Below are 21,457 nucleotides of genomic sequence, written 5' to 3' on the forward strand. Positions count from 1 at the left end.
AAATAAACGAGGATTCAATTATGCAGCGATCGATATATTTATTTTATTTTTTTAACGTGGAACGTTCCATCCTAAATCTACTGACTAGTTTCTTGTCCTCTGTGTTCTCGACGTTCTTCTTCTTAGAGGTTGCTAATTCCTTCTCGCAAATGTCCTTTACAATCTACAACAATCAAATTAATATAAATGTTATACCCTTTGACGAAATAATCGAATATGCAAAAGAAATATGTACTTACAAAATTATACGCGGAAGGTTTAATGCCTTCATCCTCCTCCTCTTCTTCTTCTGAACTATATGTAGGTAAAGAAGTATTTTGTGGTGGCATAACATCATTGGGTGATCTTTTCAAAATAGATTTTGGTTTAGAAAACATTTTATATATATCTCTTGGAGACGTTATTTTATTTTCCGTGAACTCTGGTATATATAAATTATTGTCTGTATGTTTAAATTCAATTCGAATAATATCACTATCATTTTCTGAATCATCTATATCGTCACTCGATAATTCTGTGCATTGTTCCTCCTGATTTTTAATAGAAACTATTTTACTATCATCATTGTACGTCGAAAAATCTGGTTCTACAAACGATACTCTTCTTTTCTCCTTTAATTTTATTTCATCGTTACTTATGTTACTCATACTTTTTGATTTAGTAATTTTAAGTGTTTTATCTTCATCGTAATTAGTACAGGAAACCTCGCTAGTAGTTTTTAATAAAGTTTTTTCTACTTCTTCAGTTTCCTTTAAATTACTACTAGGTATTTCCTTTTCTGTATGTACAGTAGTATTGAGCACGCTACTTTTCGTTGATTGTTCATTTGCATTTTTGCCCATTCGAATCTCTTTCAATTTGTTCAATTCTTTTTCTATTTCTTCTAAAGAATGTTCGTCGTTCGAACTTTCTTCTTCATCTGATTCATAATATACTTCTCCTTCTTGTAATTCTTCTCCATAAAACTTTTCATGTTCCTCTTCTAATCTATCAAATATTAGAAATAAAAAAAATAATCAAATATGCAAGAAATATCAGAACTTACGATTATTATGGTATAAAACAAACTAATAAGATAGAGACCTGTTTATTTCATCTGCTAATTCTTCTTGAAGTTCCAATTCATCTAATCTTTCAAAGAGATCTTCTTCAGTTTGAATATCAGTCTTTTCTTTCTTCCTTAATTCAGAGAGTTTTTTGTGATATTCTTTTTCTCGTTGTCTATGTTCAGCTATAAACAAATACAACTTCAATATACAAATATTACTTTGGGTAAACTAATATTATTTTTTCTAATAGTCACCTCTCCAATCATCTAGTTTCTTCTCATCCCAATGTTCTACTAAATCTGTCCTTTCTCTCTCACCAAAAACATCAAATTCTTGTGGGATAAATTGTCTCATCTCATATAAATTTCTTTCCCTCTCCAAATTTTTCAATACCTCATTGGCAGCTGAAAGAGAATAAGACTATTATAAATGTTACAAATAAAATACTCTGTGTAATGTGTATCCATACATTCAATTCTACGATTGCATAGAGCAATTGCCTGAGCAGCACTATACTTTGCAAAGTAGTTATCTCCAAGACAAGCCAGGATCTCATTAGTATGTATTAATTTTCCTTTCATAAATGCACGTTTACCAATAGGTACCATACAATTAATTGTTACTTCTAAAGGTAATTTCTCAAGTGCTTCTATAACTTTTTTATGCCTTTTTTTATATTCAGTCCATACCTTGAACTGTTCTTCATTTCTCTGAATTCCCTATAATATTAAATTATTAAATATAATTGTGTGATCATATATAAAAATAAATCACCATATAAAGAAGTATGAATATTTTAATAAAATCATAGAGTTATATTATAGAATTACTAAGGAATAAAATAAATATATTAACTAATTCATTCGTACTGATACCTGTGTAAGTGCTTGATTTAGAAGTATTTGCTGATACTCTTTTATTGACTTTAAATTCTCATTTGAAACATCCAATACTGCTCCATTCATTTTGGTTAAATCGTTCAATAGTATAAAACATACGAATTATAACGAATAGGTTATGAAACCAAGAATTTATTTTGCAATATGAAACGTGACGTATTATGAACTATAAATTTAAAATGAACAGTAACATGATTACATTTCAATGCAACAATATGTGAAGTTTATAATTTTATAATCACACACAAAATAGGTTATGTATATTCATCTTAAAAATACAACACATTACTATATTTCCATTCTTGCTGCTTATTTACGTATTTCAGTTATAAGAAAAGGACTTTCTAAGCATTTAAAATAAATTATATTTAAACGAAAGATTTGATTTCGTTAAAGAACATTAATAAACACTTAACGTGTACATTAACAAAAATAATAATATATCAAAACGTATCAACACCTACGTTACTAGGCAAATGCCCACACGACCTGGCGGCACATTACGTCCCACTGTTACACTATATTTATGTCACTATATCTATGTAACATGAGATATCTTATGATTCGTCTACTACTACTTTTCCTATTATTTCTTCTTTTTTCTTAATATTGGCAATACTGATTGACATTATTAAAAACCAATAGTTTCCATAAATCAAATAAAATTATCAATATATCTCGATAAATACCATCTTCACGAAACATTTTTGCCAACCTTTATGATTCATATAACACTAATATGTATAATAATTTATATGAAGAATTAAATACCCTATTATTTGATCAGACTGTTCACACACGATCTATCCACCTCTTCGAGGATGATTTATATAAGATTCAGATCTTTGTTTTTACAAGTTCAGAATTATTTGAAACAAATGAAAAGATATAAAATAATTAAAGAAAATAAATATAAATAAAAATACATAAAATACATTGAATGTCATTTGATATAGAAAAATGATCTTAATAATTTATTATTCTTAAAAATATAATCTGAAATGTATGTTTACAATTATTTGTTCATTATTTAGTTTACTATAGATCGTATGCGATGACAATTGCACGTGTGAATAAAAAAATTCTTTATATGTCAAGATACACATATTATCTTTAAAACACTTTAAAATATGTTTGTTTTTATATTCATGTGGTTTTCAAGATTTAATGTGTTATCTTTAATTGCGGAAAATACACTAATTCCATTGTATGCGTTGAACATAATAAAAATTATTATCTAAAACATAATTATAAAATAAATGTATCTTTCTAATCAATAGAAATTTTAATAAGGTTATTTTATCAATATTATCAACAGAAATTAATATCCATATGTATAATCGTCTTTTCTGAGATAGTTTATCATACAAAATTCTATTGTGTTGTGCATTACTTATAATGCAATAACAATATATTTTAAATCAAAAATTCTTTACTATTCCCAATATCCATACTAAATGATATCCCTGTATTCATTAAACTTTGAATAAGAAATAGGTTATCATTATGATGTATAGAAACATTGAAATAATAGAAAACTTTTGTTTTCAATCTTTAAATAATATTTTTTTATGATAGTATCTAGAGTTTCTTTCAATTTCAAGTTTGTATAATGTTATATACATATCGTTTAATAACAAAGAGTGCTGTAGTCATACACCTCTCAAGAAATTTTCGTTTTTATCTGTATAAAAAATTAAATTATAAGAATGTATGAGCACAATGAGTGGAACTGATATAGTATAAAATATGAGCTCTGTGTCAATGTTGATGTCCAGTTGTAAGTAGTGATGGTAAAAATGAACCAATTACTAGTACTAATATTTCTTTAAATCTAAGACCAGAGACATTTGTTGTTGTTGTTTCTGTTGTTGGTAGACGAGAATAATTAACTTCTCTGGTCATTAATTCTGGTAAAACATGTACAGTAGCTACATATAGAAAAGTTCCTGCACTGAACAACAGTGCTACTCCTGTTGCATTGACATTACTAAGCGTTTCCTTGCCTTCCTAAATATACAAAAAAGATAAATGCATGTACTGGCATGGCAATGAAAAAACATATTAAAAAATAATTTTCAAACTTACTTTTCCAATACCAAAATATGTTAAAAGTGCAAGACAGGGTGCAGAAAGAGAAAATACTAATAAATGTTTTCCTATTTTCTTTTTTTCCACACCTTCATGAAGTAAAAAAGATACTAGGCCAAATGCAGCAGGTGCCTGTCATAAAAAGTATTTCATTATACATAAATCTATTTTTGTACAATTTACTTTGCTCTTACTTTATGTAGCATGATTGCTAGGAATACTATAACTTCAACATCAGCTTGCGAGGTTGTTGCTGCAGCACCCAATGCTACTCCATCTGCAGCTGCATGAACAACAAGGCCTAACGTAGCAGTGAAACTTTTCTCCTTTCCTCCGCCTCTTCTTGTACATTGATCGACCAAAAGCATAAATACAAAACCAAGTACTAAGCTAATTCCTATCAAAGAATGTAGATCACCTATAAAACATATAACAGAAGTATGTAATCTTTAAATGTTTTTAGAATATTATTATATTTTGAAAGTATAAATTTATATAACAGCTTACTATCGTTTTGTTGGTGATCACTACTAGCAGGAGCTGTAAATAATGCTCTTATACCTTCAGGTATTATTACAGCTAATGCAGTTCCAACAAGAAGCCCAGCTCCAAGTACAGATACTAATTGCAACTTATCCTAAAAATAAGTTGATACTTCATAATGCATGATTCCGATATGTATTAAAGAATATCCAATCAATAGGTTTGGTTGTATAATTGTGATCTTATAAATCATTATAGATATAGTAATTTGAACAATTTTAATTGACAAATACTCTTACCTCCGACAAATTCATAATTAACGGTAAAAAACCGGCCAAATACGAACCACCTAGCATAACTAAGGAGAGCCATATTATCGAGCTCTCTGACATTTTAAAAATGATTTACGTAAAAATTAATTTATTTAATTAAGATTTACACATAACAAACAGTGTAAACGTTTGTATGTAAATGTTTTAAAAATATTAATCGCTTTAGCTACCACATGCTGGTAATGACAGTTCGCATCGCTTCTTTTAATCTGTTTCTGTCGACGTAGCAACATCGACAAAAGTGGGTAAAGTGGTAAAGGAAGTTACTTTGTGATATAAATTAGGAAAAGTTCATAGATGAGCACTATATTTTTAATACATACAATGAAAATAATCTAACAAAACTGCAAGTAAATATAACGCCCACACACAAAACACTAGTTACAAATATTAGGGATATTCGTAATAAAAGATGTAACATTGACGTCATGAAAAGACCTAGTAACTAGCGCTAAGAGCTCTTTCGTTTTTATAGGTTATGTTTCACTCTTTCCATTAACGCGCGAGTTTTGTATTAGAAAATCGAGAATACATATCAGAAAACATGTAATATTAACGAGCGGAAGAAAAGAAAATTAATAAATATTTAAAAATTAATTGAATTTATTATAAAAATATGAATAAACAGTTTATTATATTATTACTATGAAATAATTAAATATTTTATATATATACATACATATATATATATATATATATATATATATATATATATATATATCTGTAAAAAGAAAATATTTGTCCCTTTCACATACTTAAAAATTGTTTTGGAAGATACAAGGAAAAAATGAGAACAATAATTTCGTTTTTTTAAATAGATATTAATTTATTATTTTATAGTATACTTAGGATCACACACATTTACAATGCATATGCAAGTTCGTTTATACAATATCACTGGCATAAAGTACGAAAATTAGCGGGATCGCATTAATTATATTAGGAGAAGTGCACGTCATAAACATAAGGACGATAATAATGCGAAAAGATCGTATTTTGATTTCGCAATCGTGATGTGCAGAAATAACGTGAGAAAGTTGCAATCGTGAAAACGCATATGTTGCTAAGGAAATTAGGATCGACAAATGCAAGCTTGGCGAAATTCTCGTTCAAGGAGCATTAAGTGCGAACCATTATGTTTAAACCATGACGAACCAGCAAAAGCGTAGCGCAGATAATCATTGAGCATGTATCAAGAAAAATTTTAACGATCTTGCTGTCCTCTGATATTTAGACGAAAGTGTCTAAAGGTTCCTCGGATGCACCGAGTTTTGATCGATAGTTTTATAACCCGGAATCGAAGTGAAAGTAACATTTCGTATACATTTGCAAGTAAAATTAATGATTCAAGTTGTTAACCAGTTGCCAGGGGCCAATTATTCACGGCACTATTACGATCTATTTCGCCATGATCAGGATATGATGCGATACTAATTAGAAATCGGGCGTGATTGAGAGAGCTTAAAAGTGTTATTCGCTTTCGAATAAGATAATCGAGAAGAGGAAAAAAAAGGGACAAAAATAGGAAGCGCAATGCATTAAGCTTTCGCCGTTGACGTTTCCGTTATTTTTTCAATTTCAAAGATTTCCGTCGGTGGTGGCAAAGTTGGAATCTCAGGGTACTCCAGTTTAGCGCCCTCCTCGCATTCGAAAATCGGACAGCAGTCTGGGAAGCTGGCCGTTTTGTTGGTTTTATCGGAAAGTTTGCATTTTGGATTGGCCTTTGGTAAAGGTCCACAATCCTCTACCAGTTCGAAAAGGCGACCAGAATTGTCATCAGCGGCTATGCAAGTGGATCTACCACAGAACGGTGAAAGCTCCCAAGTTTTGTTTGGTTCAATGGTAGCGCATCTGGTTGAAGCGAAGCACATGCCAGGGAAATCTGGAAAAATAATAAAGGGAACGCGATTAATCAAAGAATTTCAATATTTATCATATATTTCTTCATCAATCGATGAATTTACATAAATTCAAATTGTTGGATAACTCTCACGAAAACAATCATTATCTAATTTTTTCCAAAGATGAGTCATTCGTATCTTCTCGAATCATACGCCTGAGACGAATTGTAGGTATAATTCTATTGTCATCGAGTACCTTCATCTATTGTATGCATAACTTGAAGTTTCATCGACAATGATCACAGTAGAAACTTCAAGGAGAAACACTTTCACTGTCACACACCGGAATACCGTTTATGCAAGAGCTACAACGATGACAATGATAATATCAACGACAATGGCAATAACGACGATGTGCCGTCAACGCCTTAGAGTCTAAGCTTTAGACTTTGAGTCATCATCGTTTGTACAATTATGTACATACGAACTACGTAATGGCATATCGACTTTACCTAAATAATCGGCTCGCTCTACTTATCCCAACGCTATCCATAAAACGAAGGTCTTAGATGTGAAACATTTAACGCCAACGTAAATCTTATGCGAAACGGTGATACAGATATATCGACATACCTCTTGGATGCTGAGATAGAATGCATTTATACATCTCCAATGTACAGATATAATATGTAGAAGACCTTGCTTTCGAATAGAATCGTATTTATTTATACATAGGTATGTACGATTAGCGAAACGTATTTCCCAACTTGATTTAATTGTGTGATAATTTTATTATTAAAATTATAATATGAAAAATTGAGCGTATATTTTACGATATTCTTTTTCTTTTTACTTTCTTTGTTACTTTCATTAAAAAAAAAAAGAACATGTTTAAATCTTCTCGAATCTGAATCTGTGAAAGACCAACGACTCGTTGCCGTTTCATACGATCCGAGCATGCATTTAAGAGCAGGTTCTCTGATGCAGTTTCTCTGGCAGAGCGAGAAGAAAGTGAATACCCTAAGAGTGTACTCGCATCTCTAATTTCTCGCTTTCTTGTTGGCATATGTTGTATATATGTATTTTGAACGTCCATTGTAAGCGAGAAACGAACGGATCCAGTTAACTGTTGAACTCGTGCTACCTAAATTTCATCTTTGTATCTACTTTCATGTAACAATACGCTTCTTAAAAAAAATCTTATCGTAAATTTAAGTGACTTTAATATAAGAACGTAAAATATTGGTCATTCTTCTTTGGTCTTATTCTAAAATAACTGTTCGGCGGTTCTCTTTCTCGTAGTACCGTTATATTCGTCGCCGACGTTCATTGTCCTCGAGAAAAATATCGTATATAGGATCGGACGATGACCTGATTTTCTTTTTTCAACAATTTAAAAATTGTACTCTTTGGACTCGGATATAACGTAATAAACAATAAGACGCAACGAGAATATATGTCACGATATTGCAAATCGAAGGAGAATAAACGCAAGACGGTAATTAGTATGTGCAGCGATCGTAGCCTTAAGATTCTGTAATAGATCTTATGATAGTAGGCTTGCGATCACACTTTCCTACGACTACCGTTTGTTTACGTAAGTCTAGATACCATACCACTTTCGAAGGAAAATTGCCATAAAGGGTTATGCTAATGGAGCGCCACTTAAAAGATCTAAAATACGCGCTATCCCTGAACTTAAGTACGCCATTGGTTAATAGGAGTAACGAGGTCATTGTCGGTAATTCAAGTATTCCTGGGAATCTGGGACTAGAGCAACGCATAACGGGTATCGAGGCCGTACCAATTAGAAGTTATGCGTTAAAAGTGAGTTAAAGCTAAATATCGTTTTTCTAGATACTAAAAGAGTTTCTTGAAAAGCATATTCACACCTTCGGTATTATATGATCAATTTTATATAATGATCAAGGATTAACCAGAAGATCTTTAAAATATCAAAGTTCTTATAAAGGAACATTCGAATGTTATATACGTTTAATTCAAAAGCGTATACGAGATATCTCGAGGAAAATGAAATTAAAAAACTGTCGAGATTGCTACAGGAAGATAGAGAAGCGATAGTTATATCAATATACTTTCTCGTGAACTTACGTTCTTGGCGCGGATATAGTTTCCTGTCTTTCTTTTCGTATACGCACTAAGAAGTCTACATTACCAGTATCGACTCGTGAGTAAGCGTATAACAGCATGGTCCTGCAGGGTGACTATCGTAAAGCTGATGTGGCGATTCGGAATGCCGTGGGACAGAGACAGGCGAAGACCTTTTGCGATTCGAAGAAATCGAGACGTCGCTTTCATTTGCACTTTCTGATTCGCTGCTTGACGAACCTTTTACTCGTATAGATACCGAGCCATTCTTTTCTTGTACTTTCTGCCTTACAGAAATGCACTTATATGTATGGCATAGTTTTAAAAACGTCGGAAGGTCATATCGAAACTTGGAAACAATGAGATGTGAATTTATGCATCATTCTTCCATATGACATAATTACGAATAAACGTAAAACATACGGCATATCAAGGCTGCATTGTCTTAAAGGTATGTTTCCTCCCCATAATTTTACCCATACTTAATTATAAAATTCATAATATGCATTATTTGATTATTTCAGTGTACGCATCACTACGATTGATTTATAATTTTCTTTTCTTTCTTTTTACTTTTTTTTATTAATATTAATATCTCTCATCGGTAATCATGAGCGTGACGATTTCTAATTAAAAGGAAGTTCTCGATGGATCGATTGTAATTATTATTCTATCGCTATAAGCCATAAATAATTAATTTAATTACGGTAAAGCAATATTTTTCATTGATTAATGCGCCTTGTAATAAAGTACGTGGATCGTTAATAATATCGTAAAAAAAAAAAAAGGATTTTTCGCTTACATATAACGAAGAATGATTTTGGAAAGTTCTCGAGTCATCGAAGATACCATCAAGACATTAAATCTCGATGTTTCGGAGTTTCTCTTTCCGACACTTGAACTCGTTAAACTACTCTAGACGAATATCAGATGCATATCAGTAGTTTTAAAATAAAACTCAAGATCGTCCTACTTTGCATGTATCTTTTAATCTGGCATACTATTTACGAAAAAGACTATCTAGTTCTTTCTTCTCAAAGCGTGATTAATTTATGTATCAAAAATCTTTCTCTTTTTCTGAAAGCAAGATTCATCGACTGACGTTCCGGGCTTCCCTATTTACGAACATACAAACGACCTTAATAAATGCTGCCTTTCACCGAACAACATCGGCTCTGACTGGGTCGACCCTGTTTTTTTCTGCGATGAAAAAATAATCATCAATCGAACGAATTTCGTACGACTGGATTTCGACACGAAGGACGATAGATAGACAGACAGAATCAATCAAGTACCTAATTCTGTTCCCATTATTTTATACATAACGATCAATATCGGCGAACGTTCGATAATTATACGACTCTTTCCATGTTTCTTCGATTTTAATGTTTCATTCATGCCATTAACCATCCATAAGATACTTACATGAACATAATTTATATAATAGACAATATCGAGATTACAAAAGCAAAGAAACGAAAGATAATAACTGGTTATCGTTTCGATACGTACGTATACATGTATGTACATACGTCTATGTGGAGAATGGAGAGAGTGTCTGTTACACACGTGTACATTTGAAACATTTGCAAAGACGATCAACGTTAATAAATTATAAAAAAGAAAAAGTGATACATTCTAAAGATTATCACATTCCGTTCGGCTGAGATCCAACGTGAAAAAGGTTAAAATCGATGCTGAGAACTCACCACGAAGAACATCAGCCGGTATAAGTCTTCTGAAGGTTTTGGGCCGTTCTGGCTCCTTTTTTTCGTCTTCGGAGGCGGCGAGAACGACCGCAACGGTAAGGCAGAAGAGTGCGATGAGCTTCATCGTTACAGATTCCAAGTGAAAGCAAAGTATCCTCCAAGAGGAATAGCTAAAAAAAAGGGTCTTAGTGTTCCGATCAAGACTGGTTGGGTCCGAAGCACTTGCCGGCAATTTATAGCCGTTCACCGGGCGAGGCCCCGTTGTCCCCCTCCAACTTCTCATGGTCTCTCACCTCTTGAACCACCAGTCACCAAAGAATCGTTCACATTCGTAGCCCGTGTTTCACTCGCAAGCGTCGGACGCACCCACAATCGGCAATGGGACAGCTACTACGCGTATACTCGGAATTATATAGAAACGACAAATAATGGATCTTGCACCACTCGGTGTTCCCTTTTCTTTTTCTTCTAATAGTTCAGCGGTAGTAAGTCATTAAATTACACGGTCGTCTTCTTAAGATCATTTCTATTAAAACGTCATTATTTCAACATTCTTAAGAGAATAGAATGCGGGAATAAGAAAATATCATCTACCATGGGTTGACATCTTTTGATTAATAGGGTATGGAGATAAATAAGAAATATATTGGTTTTCGGGTTTGCAAGAATTCGTTTATGAGAAGTTTACTCGTAAAATATTTTCCAGATATTGGTTCTATTAAAGATTTATTATTGAGCATAATCGTGATTCTAGTTTAGTGGTAAGTAAGCACTTCGGGTACTCCATCGGTGGACGGATGGACGGACGTTCTGGTCAAAGGAAGAGAGATTATTTTAGGTCCAACGAGTTAGCTCTATTATCGGCTTCAGCTGCGTTACTGACACTGGATGAAGCATCATCTCCTGTGAGGTTTTGAGAATCGCTGCTAGAATCGTTGCTCGAACCGCTGCTGGAACCGCTGCTAGAACCGCTGCTGGAACCATTGCTGGAACCATTGCTGGAACCGCTACTGGCACCGCTACTGGCATTGCTACTGGCAGATGAGGATGTACTAGCACTACTACTTGAGGACGAAGATACGGAAGATTCCAAAGCAGCTACGGAAAGTGTTCGGATATCGGCATTAGAGTAAGCGGCTGCTTTAGCGGTGGCTGCGGCAGAGGATGCGAGCGCTCTGGTCTCGGCTGCGGCGGATGCTCCAGCTTGAGCTACACCAGCTTGACGGTTGTTTCGATTGGAAGCAGCATTTTCGGATGCGGCGACAACACGCGCTGCCGCGGCTAAAGTGGCACCTGCCTCGGCTTCGGCGCGTGCCTTTGCAGCGGCTGCGGTGGCCGCAGCAACCTCCGATTGAGCGGCAACGGCTGCAGCGGCCTTGGCCTTGGCATCAGCTATAGCTCTTAGAGCCAAGGTGGCTTTCCTTTCGGCTTCCGCAGCGGTGGCCGCGTTGGCAGCTGAGTCTCTGTTCGAAGATTCTGACTCTTCGGTTGCACGAGCTTGCGCTTGTGCGGAGTTTTGCGCGAGCAATAAAACTTTCTCCGCAGCCGTTTTAGCCGCTTCGGAGCTCGCTTCAGCCTTCGAGCTGGCATTAGCCGCACTTTCAGCCGCATTCACCGAAGCTCGTGCTAACAACGCGGCGTTCTCTTGTGCGGAAGCTGCGGCTGACGCCGCTGCTGCTACAGCAGCCGCCAATCGATTAGCTTGGTTGACGGCTTCGCTGGCAACGTTGATTTGCGTTACGGCCGCTATTTGTGCTTGAAGACTACCTTGACTTAATCCTACGGTGTCCGAAAGCAGTTCCGCGGATGCCGCAGCCGAATTTGCCGCGCCCGTACCTACAAGGGCCCCCTCAATTGCGATACCCCTCCTTGATTCGCTAGACCCTTCCGTACTAGCGCTAGCACTAGCACTGGAGCTAGAGCTTGCGCTGGAACTAGCGCTTGCACTGGAACTAGTGCTTGAACTGGAGCTAGCGCTTGAACTGGAACTAGCGCTTCCGCTGGATGAATCTTCCCAGCTAGATGACGATTCCGCTGCAGCTGATGCTCCCGCGTTTGGGCTGGATGAATCATCCCAGGCAGATGAATCCGCTGTAGCTGGCGCTCCTGCGCTTCCGCTAGATGAATTTTCCCAAAGAGATGACGATTCTGCTGGGGATGACGACTGAGCGTTTGCATCCGATGCTGCCCACGATCTGTCGGCATGGACACTGAGCACACAGGCTCCCAACAAGAGCGACGACACGAGCGTTGAGAGATACTTCATCTTCGTAGGATCTTCGTCGATTGATGCACCTGCACCGATAGTCCTCCATTTTATACCACATCGCACAACTGTCCAAACATTACACGCTACCTGCTTGTCCGTACTTTAATGCTTTTAAAAATCTGTTTGGTATACGAATACGCAGCCGGCACGCGAACGTCTCTGTGTCATTACTGTTCTACTAACATGCGTTTCTTTAATTTTGCCTAAATATATCATATAAATATTAAATTATTATGCTTTGCCCATCGTTACCGTGTCTCTGATCGTTTGTCCTTAAATAATTCAACGTCTTTTTAATATTCTATTCTTTCACGATTCCTCTTGAATGTATACCCCTATAAATCGACAAGTGAAACATATATTGACATAGATTTATTGTTGGATATTTGAAGCCTGAATCGATAGATTTTTGTTTTCTTACAGAAAGCATCGCGTGCATCCGCATTATATGAATCTGGAGCATTGTTGTTCTTAACCGATACAGTCGATTCTTATCTCTTGTTTATGTTATGTTGAAGTAGTCGAACACTTAAAACATCGCAGCCACTCGAATCAATAATATTGAAAAATAAAACAGATATTGTTGTTACGATAGTATCTATGTTATTTATATTGCATTGTTTTATCAAATAACAAACTCTGTTGCTTATTATGTTGCAAACTCTTATTATGTTATAAAACACCGTTTATTAAAATAACAATTTATGCCAATTTTATGATATTGCGAATATTTTTGAAAAGTTATAGTTTTCGTCTAAAGATTCGATTGGATATTGTTACGATTTTGTATACGTTTTTATGCAAAGATCATTACATTAAAATCTAATGAATAATTTATAAATTCTAAGGTACATACATGTTACATCAACTTATATATTCATATGTATACGTACATATACATGTATATTGATTTCTAATATAAAATCATAATATCGGATATTTTTAAATGGATACTTTGTTAATTGCATAAATGATTGTAACTAGTAACAACTATTAACGTTTGAGGAAAATAACAAATAATCTGTGTCTTTCTTAAGACAACGTGGATCAAAATCGAAGTATACGATTCATGTGAATGGCATTAAATAATTATTTTCAAGTTCTAGTCTGGATTATATTGAGTGTCTAATATAATAAATTAGTAATATGATCCTGGAAAATATATACAATAAGCATTTGAAGTTTCTTTTAACAATCGTAAAATTGTTTTATTGTATGAAACATGTAAAAAAAATGTTATCGACTAAAATTTAAGTTGATCTTGTTTCAATCAACAGGATTCCGTAGTTTTTTTATTATAAAACAAGGACAAAAAAAGACAAAGAAAAAGGTTCTCTTTATAAATGTTTATTTTTAATTAATGACCAATTATCGATTACATAGAAGATGCTTGTTCATCCCATGAAGCTAGAGGAATCAAGGCAAGACAACGTAATCGATTGAAAAGCATGTTATTCTTTATTATTAATTTTGGAATGACAAAATTTCGGTTAGTTTTTCATTTCTGCAAATGATCGAGCTCTGAAATTCATGAATCCTTCGTATTGGTAAACGCTTTGCTAAGACGATTTCGATCGTCGTGCTGTCGTACGAGTCTCGAAATCGATTTAGTTTCCGGATGCGCTACGAGAATTGGAACTAGAATTGGCGCTAGAGCTAGCAACTGCAGAGGCTGACGATTCCGAAGATTCTTCGCTCCTCCGTGCTGGTAACGCAGGACCGGAACTAATTCTTCTACTTGCTCGTGCTAATGCTGCGGCTTGGGCTCTCAATTGAGCGGCTGCACCAGCATCAGAGCCGAGACCAAGGTTAAGTCCGTCTCTTATGGCAGTGCTAGGCGAGGCTTTGGCTGCGGCGGAAGCTTCATCTTCGGCCACATTGGACTCCTGTCTGGAGGATAGGGTGTTTTGGAGAACAGCGAGACTCGTGCTGAGCGTATCAAGGGCCCTAGATTGAGCGAGAGCAGCAAATTGATCGGAAAATGTATCCTCGGCAGCGGAGTTTGCTTCAGCTGCTTGGTTCCTAGAAGCTTCGTTAAGACTGGTCGCTTTGTTATTGGCGTTGGCGGCAGCTGTGGCGAGTGCCTTCAGCCGAGCTGCTTCTTTCCTCGTATCGAGAGCATTGTCTCGGGTACGGATGGCCGCGGCAAGATTAGCAGCAGCGGCACGACTCGCATGTTCCGCTTCTCCATTCGCATTATTCTGCACCGCCAGAGCTTCCTCTGCGCATTTGGAAGATTTAAGATTGGAAGTCCTTACGGCGAGAGCAGCAGCAGCCGCCTTTTGGGCGGCAGCCTCTCCTGCAGCTAATGCAGAAATTGCTGCCGAAGTTTTAGCAGAAGCAAGCGCATGAGCTTTATTTGCGGCTCTTCCCGCCGCAACGGCTTCTTGCGTCCTTGCAATTGCTCGTGCTGCCGCTGTAGCGGCAACTCTTGCTCGGGCCAAAGCGATTGCTCGCGTATCTTGAGCCGATTTTTCGTTTGCTGCAGCATTTGCCGAGATGCTGGCTCGAGCCGATGCAACCGCTGCCGGGTTAACACCTAGTTGAGGTGCCCTATTTAAAACCACGTTTGGTGCTCTATTAAAAGCAACCGTTGACGATCTCGAGGACGCACTCGAGGATGCATCTGAGGACGCTGTCGCTGACGCCGATGCCGAAGATTCCGCAGACGAGCTGCTACTCCCGGCAGCCAAGCCCCAGGTAAAAAGGCACGTTACGAGAATCGAGGGGATCTTCATCTTCCACAGAACTTTGTAGCTTTGTGACAACCGCCTATCATGCACCGGTTATATACCGTGACACGCAATTGTGAAAACATTCAATGCGATTACCGCGCTTCTCTAAATATTGCTACATGTCTTTTCCTCCCGCTACCGATTCTATTGTCATAATAAACTCGTTTATTTATCGTAAATATTGCCGAGTAATGATAACGCTGCCATCCAACGCGTACTATCTTCCTTGAGCTATCCTCTTTCTTTCGTTCTTCTATTTTCTATGATGTTTTAATAATTTCTTTTTTTATTATGATTACAATCAGAAAGTTATACTACGGTATCGTGTTGTCAAACGGACTTTCAGAAAACGCTGAGTATCATGCTATAAATTGGCAGTAAAAATCAAAGTCAATCAAATCTTTTTTAAATTTTCCATAAATTTTTGATAATATAGCATAATATATCAACATTATCAACGTCATTTTTAGTTTGATTAGTTCCAAATTGTGTATTTCTTGGTAATAACAGCAACACAAATCTGCCTAGATATTATGATATATAAAGAAAATTTTCGTAAATAGAGGATATTTTTCTCATAATTTCTGTAAGCAATAAATTGCAATCTCGATTTTTTCTATAAGATAAATGTGCAAGCATAACAAAAGAAAAAAGAAATTTTTTTTCTACCAATAAAATAATAATATATTTATTATACATAAATTTGTAAAGGAAAGAGAATTAAAGAATTTCTATTTTATATAGAAAGAAATCGTATAGAATTATAGTTTTAAAATAAGCATGTTATAAAGGAAATAGGAAATTAATCTGAAAAGCCACTATAGGGATAAAGTAATTGATAAGTACCATTAAATTTAATTACACAGATTCTTTTCTTTATAATACATATTTTATTTGAAATTTTTGCAATGTTACAATAATATTTACATTAGTGTAAAGAATTAGAGCAATACAGAACGTTCAAAGATCTTGAATATAGAGCATTATTTTATACGTAATAATTGTGCTTAGATAGTAATTGTACAAAGATGGAAAAAACGAAAGTTTAAACTAAAAAACATATAGATTTAATTTCAAACAGAAGTATAGATTTACATCATATCTGAAATACCTCATCATCGATCTATAATTAGATCTAGGTGTATATAGTTAAATCAAAGGGAATATAAGGATAACCATAAATAGTGAAATAAAAAAAATATTTGAGATGATAAAAGATTTTTATTGATATTATTACAATTTTCGAATCGTTAATGCATCTGCTTTTGTTGCTTTTCGCCATTGCCCTATCTTAGGCAAATTTGGGGATCATATCTGATGAATTTACGATATTGTGTGCCAAAAGGGGTTGGTGTAGGGCAGCACACAGAGACGTCGGAGGAAGGTAGTAGTCGATTAGAGTAATCAGGCGCTGCTACTACTCGAGGAGGCTGATGCCGAAGCTGAAGCCGAAGCCGAAGCCTCATTGGAACCATCTGAAGATGCTTTGTTGAGATAAGCGAGTTGAGCGTTAGCTTCTGCGACGATGGCATTTTGTGCCGCAACTGCAGCTATTGCGGCTTCTGCTCTGGATTCGACTAAAGAAGCGCTTGCAGCTTGCAGTGTGTTCGCATTATTTTGTACTTGAGAAGCGCCAGTAATCTGAGAAGTAGCCGTCATTTGAGCGGCAAGTGCTTTAATGATAGCGTTTTTGGCACGAGCTTCGGCGAGTACAGCCGAGGCCGCGGCTCTGGTGGTTGCGGCATTTGCGTTAGCTGCGGCGCGAGCTTTCGCAGCAGCTTCGGCTGCTGCATTCTGCGAAGCACTGGCTTTTTGAAGAGCTTCCTCGGCAGCGACAAGAAGAGCGGCTGCAGCTCTATTAGCGACAAGCGAGTCAGCGTTGGCTTTTACTTGATTAGTGGAAGCTTTTGCGGCAGCTGCAGCAGAGACCGCAGCAGCTTCCTTCGCAGCTTTAGCTGCTATTTTCGCACGACTGGATGCTGAGACGAGAGCTTGTGCCGCTAACAACGCCTTACGGATCTTTTGATTCGCTGCGTTTTCCGCCCTTATTGCAGCCTCATCCAATAACAGAGCTTTCGTGGTTGCCTTATTAGCCGTAACATCGGCGCTTATTGCTGTTTTAGTTTGGGCATCCGCGGCAGCTCGCGCTAATGCAGCGACCGCACCCAATCCGGCGTCCGTCTCTAGAAGCTCTCTGTTTTTCGGATCTTCTGATGCATCGATCGACAATACTAAGCTGTCGCCGCCACCTCTTCCCTTCTTCCATGCTTTAACCCTGCTGTTATCGTCTGTCGAACTTGATGAAGTCGAAGCAGAAGCCGAGGACGAAGACGAGGACGAACTCGAGGCCGAACTCGAAGACCAAGATGCTGCGGACGAGTCACTGTTTTCGGACGACCTTGGTGGCCAAGCCTGAGCTACGCTGCCGAACAATGCGAGCAGGCAAAACACGAATGTCGCTTGTATGTTCATCTTGTACGGTACTTCGCAGATTGATGCTGAATGATATACGAATACGCGATTATATACCTACAACGCTCGCCGACAATTGTACAAACACTTGCTTCTACCGTTCTTCCTCCTAACACACCAACCAACTTCTTTTAAAATATTTTCTTTCGTCCCCACTCATCCAATAGCTGCGTATACAAATTCCTCTCCTTTTCTCCTCTTTTTTCGCTTTTACTCTATCTCTCTGTTGTTTCAATCACGCGCAGCCTCTTTTGTTTATTACTCTGCACTTGCTACTGTTGGCAAAGAAAATCAAGGCCCACTTGTCATAAAGATTCGACTTAATAGTCACAGCCTCGTAAAGCGTGTTCTTATGTTGCCACGAGAATTTCGTTATATATCTTTCTTGTATTTTTATTTACCTAATTCTTCTGGCAAAATTTACACAATATACTTAATAATTATTTTTATCGTATTGATACAGTCGACAACGATTATTGTAAATGTTTAGACTGAACACAACGTCCGGACATTGATATTTTATATCGAATAAATAACAAGCTCATAGAACCAATTGCAACAATACCTTTAATGAGTTAAAGTATACGATAGAAAATTGTCATTGAAGACTATCATAATTTTTGGCGTGTTATTAAAACTATTAAAAATTTAAATAAACATTAGTTCGTACATTTAACATTTCAATATTTTCATTTCAAATGAAAAAGAGATGCAAATCACGGTAACTTCTTCATTACGGATTATTCAATAATTCCACCACGAGCCATTACAGATGGATCGAGATATTAAATGAATGTTTCCATTCGTATTTATGTAGCAATTCCAAATATTTTTCAATGATCGAAACAATAAATAGTTCGTTCTTGTATGCTTAATCGATGAATGTTTCATTTTGACAAAAGTAGAATTGAAGAAATGTATTTGATTTATATTAAATCTTTTATTTAACATAAATTCATGACACTTTATGCTCACAATATACATAACATTTATTTATATATTTATAAGATTTGTAAAGAGATTAAAACATTTTTCTTCTGTCAAGCAACTGATAATCAAACGTAAATTTTATTCTCTAGGACAAAAATTTGATGGAAGGGAAAAAATTTGATTGAAAACAAGTAAAATTTGTTGACGTACAAGTAGATGTAATATATATCGATTTATTCAGTTATTAATAATAACTTTTAAGTTATAAATAAATAATTATTAAAATATATATATTAAATTCTTTGTCTATATATTTGCTCCCAATTTATTGTCTATCTTTTTAATATATTACTAATTTAAGAGATATAAACTTAATTAATAAGATCACGAGAAATTAAGTATAAGTATTGAATTCTACCCGAAAAAAGAAATAATTAATCGAGAATTTTAACGCAGATATAGCGAATCCATCATATCGTGTCTTCTTTTTTATTCTTTCTTTTCTATTCGTTTGTCATTAAACGTCTAACATAACCAAAGGAAGACATGTAATGTATAGAGGATGATAAAATCATATATATGCTAGATTCAAATTTATTTTTATTACAACTTGAGAGCAATTTAGACACGATTCCACATTATTTAGACATTTTTGTACATAGATTCACTGGCTAAGCTACCTCGAAGTAAATATCTCATCGAAATGGTTTGTTGGGTGGATGTGGTAGCTTTTATTTTTTTGATCTACCAATCCGAGGACCAGATATTCTGGCTGGAAGAGGACCAGGAGGACGACGAAGACTCGGCGGAGGAGCTAGATAGAGCTTCGGCGGAGTTATCGATGGAAGCAATGGCGGAAGCATCAGTGGAGGCATCAGCGGAGGCGGCACTGGAGGAAGCACCAGAAGAAGCGCCGGCGGAGGCATTGGAGGAAGCTTCAGATTCTGGATTAGCTGCTGAATCAGCTGATGCACTGGCTGCTGAACCAGCTGATCCACTGGTTGCTGAACCAGCTGATGAGTCCGCTGCAGAACTGGCAACTAAACGAGCTGATGAACCGGAAGCTGAACTGGTGGCTGAATCAGCAGCTGAACTGGCGGCTGAACCGGAAGATGAATCAGCATTCAAACCGGCTGGTGAACCAGCTGATGCACTAGATCCTGAATCGGCTTCCGAATCGGCTTCTCCACTGGCCGATCCACTGGTCGATGCACTGGCTGATGCACTGGCCGATGCACTGGACGACGCACTAGACGATGATGAAGAACTGGACCTGTTATCAACCCAGTTCGCTTGTGCGTCCCTGGAGCTGCTTCTGGCTATGGCTGCAGCGTCGGCTGTGGCTTGAGCATCGTTTGCTTTGTTGAGAGCATTGTTGGCAGCTTGAACGGAAGTGAGTCTGACTCTTGCATTGGCTTGGGCACTGGCATCGGCTGCGGCTAATGCAGCGAGTCTCGCTGCTGCAGCCGCGGCTGCGGCAGCTCTGGATTCAGCTTGGGCTTTAGCCGCAAGGGAGGAGGCATTTGTGAAGTCTTTTTCGGCTTGGGCAGCTGCTCGAGAGGCAGCTTCTGCGGCGAGAACGGCGGCACGAGCGTTAGCCGCTGCGGTGTTTGCGTCAGCGGCAGCAGCGGCATAGGCGAGGGCCGCCTTCTTCGCGGATAAGGCCTGGGCAGAAGCAGTCACGAGAGCACTGGCTCCGGCATTAGCTGAGTTTAAAGCTTGAGCTGCCTCCGATTTGGAATTGCTCGCAGCGGATTGAGCTTGGAGTGCCGATTTCCTTAAAGATTCTGCCGCTTCCACTGTTGCAGTAGCCTGCGCGGAAGCCTTCCCTTGCGCGTTAACGGCTGCGTTAGTGGCTTGCGCTGCAGCAGCTTCGGTTGCGCGTGCTTTTGCATTCACAGCTGCAGAAGCTGCCGCTTGCGTCAAAGCTTCCCCTTGAGCGGCATTTGTTGCTTTACTCGCTCGAAGAGTTGCCTTCGCACCGGCTGCAGCCGATGCGGTTGTCGCAGAATTGCTCGTAGTACTGCTCACCAAATCCAGTAAGTTTCTGGTAGAGCTCCTTTCTAACGGAACCAACAACTGTCCTCTACTTTCGGAGGATGATGTCGAAGACGAAGCCGAAGACGCCGCGGAGCTTGAGCTTGAGCTTGAGCTTTCTGCTGCCGTGGCGAAGCCACTCAGAAGAAGTGTTGTCGCGAGTATCGTTAGGATGTTCATCTTCGATTGTGACTTCGAATATTGATGATCTTCCCTCGCGGCTGCTCGTTATATACCGATTCGCACACAATTGTCTAAATACCATGCGAAATCTCTGCTTTCAAGCTACATGTACGAGTCAATTCGCTCCGAAAATATTGTTTCAGTAATCTCCGAACACTTGCAAATTCTCCCCCCTCTTTCGAAAAATCAACGTCTAGACTCGCTTCCTCGATTCTCACAATTTGTATGTGTCTTAAACTCAATCTTCCTTAAGTATATATGTCCCTCGCATTAAATCTTTGTTTATTCTTTATTGGTGCATTCTCCTCGATTTGAAAT

At 37.1% G+C, this 21,457-nt stretch overlaps 3 protein-coding genes across 10 annotated transcripts; all 3 read right to left on the reverse strand.

Moving 5' to 3' along the window:
* Positions 1–13: 13 nt before the first annotated feature.
* LOC127066425 (zinc transporter ZIP9) lies at positions 14–5,244 on the reverse strand. Of its 7 annotated transcripts, none has more exons than XM_051000181.1 (7): positions 2,413–3,700; positions 1,925–2,001; positions 1,566–1,768; positions 1,304–1,453; positions 1,084–1,231; positions 240–987; positions 14–163 (listed from the first exon to the last, which is right to left on the reverse strand). In XM_051000181.1, exons 3-7 carry the CDS (start codon positions 1,603–1,605, stop codon positions 44–46), a joined length of 1,206 nt encoding a protein of 401 aa, XP_050856138.1. In that variant the 5' UTR covers positions 1,606–1,768; positions 1,925–2,001; positions 2,413–3,700; the 3' UTR covers positions 14–43. The 7 variants fall into 7 exon arrangements, with proteins under 7 accessions (XP_050856138.1, XP_050856135.1, XP_050856137.1 ...); XM_051000178.1 differs by having other exon boundaries at positions 1,519–1,768; XM_051000180.1 differs by having other exon boundaries at positions 1,304–1,469; positions 1,519–1,768.
* Positions 5,245–5,654: 410 nt separating this feature from the next.
* LOC127066444 (uncharacterized) lies at positions 5,655–10,727 on the reverse strand. Of its 2 annotated transcripts, none has more exons than XM_051000221.1 (2): positions 10,514–10,727; positions 5,655–6,736 (listed from the first exon to the last, which is right to left on the reverse strand). In XM_051000221.1, the coding sequence occupies exons 1-2, from the start codon at positions 10,635–10,637 to the stop codon at positions 6,393–6,395; spliced, it is 468 nt and encodes a 155-aa protein (XP_050856178.1). In that variant the 5' UTR covers positions 10,638–10,727; the 3' UTR covers positions 5,655–6,392. The 2 variants fall into 2 exon arrangements, with proteins under 2 accessions (XP_050856178.1, XP_050856180.1); XM_051000223.1 differs by lacking the exon at positions 10,514–10,727 and adding an exon at positions 6,952–7,127.
* A 436-nt stretch (positions 10,728–11,163) lies between these two features.
* On the reverse strand, positions 11,164–21,171 carry LOC127066207 (pneumococcal serine-rich repeat protein-like). The gene is made up of 8 exons (XM_050999634.1): positions 19,668–21,171; positions 19,450–19,528; positions 16,928–18,046; positions 16,755–16,807; positions 15,614–15,661; positions 14,393–15,554; positions 12,954–12,985; positions 11,164–12,882 (listed from the first exon to the last, which is right to left on the reverse strand). Exons 1-8 carry the CDS (start codon positions 21,134–21,136, stop codon positions 11,343–11,345), a joined length of 5,502 nt encoding a protein of 1,833 aa, XP_050855591.1. The 5' UTR covers positions 21,137–21,171; the 3' UTR covers positions 11,164–11,342.
* Positions 21,172–21,457: the final 286 nt, after the last annotated feature.

This window comes from Vespula vulgaris, chromosome 9, assembly GCF_905475345.1.
Source record: "Vespula vulgaris chromosome 9, iyVesVulg1.1, whole genome shotgun sequence".
Classification (NCBI taxonomy): Eukaryota; Metazoa; Arthropoda; class Insecta; order Hymenoptera; family Vespidae; genus Vespula; species Vespula vulgaris.